The sequence below is a fragment of the Temnothorax nylanderi genome, unplaced genomic scaffold (genome assembly GCF_030848795.1).
Source record: "Temnothorax nylanderi isolate EJ_2023f unplaced genomic scaffold, tnyl_v1.0 TNYL_tig0646_pilon, whole genome shotgun sequence".
Classification (NCBI taxonomy): domain Eukaryota; kingdom Metazoa; phylum Arthropoda; class Insecta; order Hymenoptera; family Formicidae; genus Temnothorax; species Temnothorax nylanderi.
The window spans coordinates 70129-73461 of record NW_027249708.1 but is presented as its reverse complement, the minus strand read 5'-3'; the positions used below and the strand labels follow the sequence as shown (position 1 = coordinate 73461).

The 3333-nt window shown below is 40.5% G+C and overlaps 1 protein-coding gene across 1 annotated transcript; it reads right to left on the bottom strand.

Annotated features, from left to right (window-relative positions):
- Positions 1–1842: 1842 nt before the first annotated feature.
- On the bottom strand, positions 1843–2811 carry LOC139784582 (uncharacterized). Its single transcript, XM_071723771.1, has one exon. It carries the CDS (start codon positions 2809–2811, stop codon positions 1843–1845), a length of 969 nt encoding a protein of 322 aa, XP_071579872.1.
- Positions 2812–3333: the final 522 nt, after the last annotated feature.

Below are 3333 nucleotides of genomic sequence, written 5' to 3'. Positions count from 1 at the left end.
GCATCACCAGGTCGCTCCGCGATCTACCCGCAAGTCAGGGTACTTGAATAATCCGAAACGAGTGTAACTAAGAATCAACTTTATTAATAAAAAAGCAAGTGTTAATAAATCTCGCGAATGTTGTCCTTATTCCCTGCGGATTGACGGACCCCGGTGCCGGCCCTGAGATCCATTTCACGGCACGGCACGACAGATTGCAGCATAAAAGTTCGTGAAAAATTAAATAATAAAAGTGCATGCCAATTTTTTCCATAAAGTATAGTTTCTTAAATATAAAAGGTTTAAGGTATAACCAATCGTACGCATTGGTTAAAAAGTATGATCGTGTAGTATGCACGTACATACAGCGGCAACGTTTTGTTTGACGTGAAGTGTTCGACATCTAATACGACACGCGCACGATACATGAACAGATAACTTTTTATCCAATGCTTACGATTGGTTATACTTTAAACTTTTATACTTAAGAAACTATTTTATGAAAAAAATGGCATACACTTTTATTACTTAATTTTGTACGAATTTTCATGCTGCAATCTTATTACTCTCGAATTTTGAAACACCCTATATAATCACGATGTAGAAAAATTATTTTATATTTATATCATATTTGCTGTTATTGAATTTTGTTAACATTTATTTAGTATTTATTTTACATTTATTCTATATTTATTTTGTATCTTATTCTTTTATTATACTAATTATAAGTCACTTTCTTTATAATTTATTATATGTATAATATAGTATATGTCTTTTTCATATATAAAGATGTATGTATCCGTAATTCTGGTTTTTGTTGAACATTGCCATTTATTTATAATTTAAATAATATTTTAATATCATATAATTTCAATGTCCTAAGCCGCTTTGAAGACCTATAAAAATCAAAATAAATCTATTATAAATTTGAATTTTCACGAATAATATATATATATTGTCCGCGTTCGGTTAAACTCGGAAACATTCGGGACGCTCGACAGCACAACGGATGTGCCTTCGCTTTGGTGTGCGTTGGCAGCTTGTGGAGGGGATGCGCTGCTAGCGCATGCCCAGGGGCCCTATTCTGTTCGTCGTCGGTGTCGCTAACGGTGTTGGCGCAGCTTCGACGCTTATCGAACCGACAGTTATCGGTAGGTAGAGTCCTAGATTAGTAGAGAGACGCGAACTTGTTTCTCCTTCTGATTATAGACCAATAGACAGCAGGGCGTACGATCATAAGATGGCAGTGGCGACAAGGTGGGGGTAGAGTTTGCGTCTAATTCCAGTATACAAGTCTAAAATGGCGGCTTTACATAAAATAAAGAATATATTGTGAAAATAATAAATTATTTTAAAATTAAAACAATTATACAATTATATATATAGTGTTCTGGATGTAAATAAATGCTCACAATGAATGTCGATCTATAATTCGCTTTATTGCACAGACTTCGCGCGCTTTCGTTACATGCTCTTCCGCCATTATTACTACTCTGTCTTCTCTCCTCTCTTCTAGCCTCGACTCCCTACACTATAGCCTCGACTCTCTACACTCTAGCCTCGACTTTCTACACTCTGCGCAAATTGAACAAACTCTCGCGAACATCTGCCGCCCCCTTGAAAGGACTATCTTTCAACAAAATCTGCCTTAAACTATCCAGATGCTATTGTAGTAAATATTGATCTTAGAACTATCGAAATTAAATCAAACTGCAAGATGATTGCCTGTATGTAAACTAAATCAACTAAATGCTATAAGTCGTTAAATAAATGTAACTCAAAATCTGCTAATAAATGTCTTAATACTAATATAAGTTTTTTATGCTAATTACTAAATGTCTTTAAATATTAATACAAGTTTAATTAGTTCTCGTTGTCTGCACTTGGTAGTGGACAAAGCTTTTTGACAGGCCTTTTGAAGTCACCGCTCCTTGTCTTAACGGTGACCACTCGCACCACACCGTCCTGTCCAGGATGCAAGGCTGTGACTCTACCCAGAGCCCATTGTAACGGAGGGAGGTGGTCCTCTTTTATCAGAACCACGGTATTCAGTTCGATGTTGTCTCCCATATCCGACCATTTTGTTTGCTGCTGCAATTCATTCAGGTATTCTCTGTGCCAGCGGATCCAAAACTGCTGGCGCAATTTTTGCAGGTTTTGCCAACGGGTGAGATGCTTCTCTGGAACCTCAGCGTAATCATATTGTGCTGGCTGTATAAGTAAATCGCCTATCAAAAAATAAAAAGGTGTTAAAACAGAAAAATCGTTTGGGTCGCTGGATAGCGGCGTGAGGGGCCGCGAATTCATTATCGCTTCAACTTGAGACAGTAGTGTACTACATTCCTCGTACGTAAGTACTCTCCCTTGGGTTACCGTATGTAAATGCTGTTTAGCGACCTTGACTACCGCCTCCCAAATACCTCCAAAGTGTGGAGCGCGTGGAGGAATAAAGCTCCATTTTATCCGTTGATTAGCCAGGCTGCGTCCTATTTCCGAGCTCTCCTTTTCTAGAAACGTGTATACCTCTTTTAATTCTCTAGATGCTCCTACAAAATTTGTCCCGTTGTCCGAAAATATCTCCGAACAAATTCCACGACGAGCCGTGAAACGATTCAAAGCCGCCAGGAATGCTTCTGTTGTCATATCCGAGACAAGTTCAATGTGCACCGCCTTAGTGCTTAGGCAGGTGAAGATCGCTATATATCCCTTGGAAAGATGAAGTCTCCCTTTGCGTTGACTCTCGCGGAGCTGAAGGGGACCCGCGTAATCCACACCAGTACTTCTGAACGGTCTGTCGAAGCCGATCACTCTTTGTTTAGGAAGATCTCCCATTTTTATGCTTGGAACTGTTGGTCGAAATCGAAAGCAGCTTAGACAACCTTTAACTGTTTTGCGGGCTTCTCTGCGACAGCTTAAAGGCCAATAACGTTGTCGCACCGCATTGAGGAGCTGCTCAGGGGGACAATGAAGCAGACGTGAGTGTTCTTCTCGCATGATCAGACTGGTTACTCGATGCTTTGCTGGTAATACGATAGGGTACTTCTGACTTGCTGGCACACTCGCACTGTCGAACCCTTCCACCTACTCTCATCAAACCCTCTTCATCTATGAAAGGATCTAGAGATCGCAATTTGCTTTTTCGCGACAATCTTCGCTCTCGCCCTAGGTCGGCGAGTTCCTCGGAAAACGCTTCCTGTTGCACCTTCCTTAGGATCGTCCGGTCTGCCCTTTCCAGACCTTTGATTTTAATTGCGCTTACTTGCTCCTTATCAAGAGCCCTGGCCTTGAACTGGTGACAGCGAGCAATCACCCGCTGAAGTTTTTGGTACGTCGAAAACCTCGCCCACAAATCCA

Coding starts and splice junctions, on each gene's coding strand:
- LOC139784582 (XM_071723771.1), bottom strand. CDS start 2,811: ATGGGAGATCTTCCTAAACAAAGAGTGATCGGCTTCGACAGACCGTTC.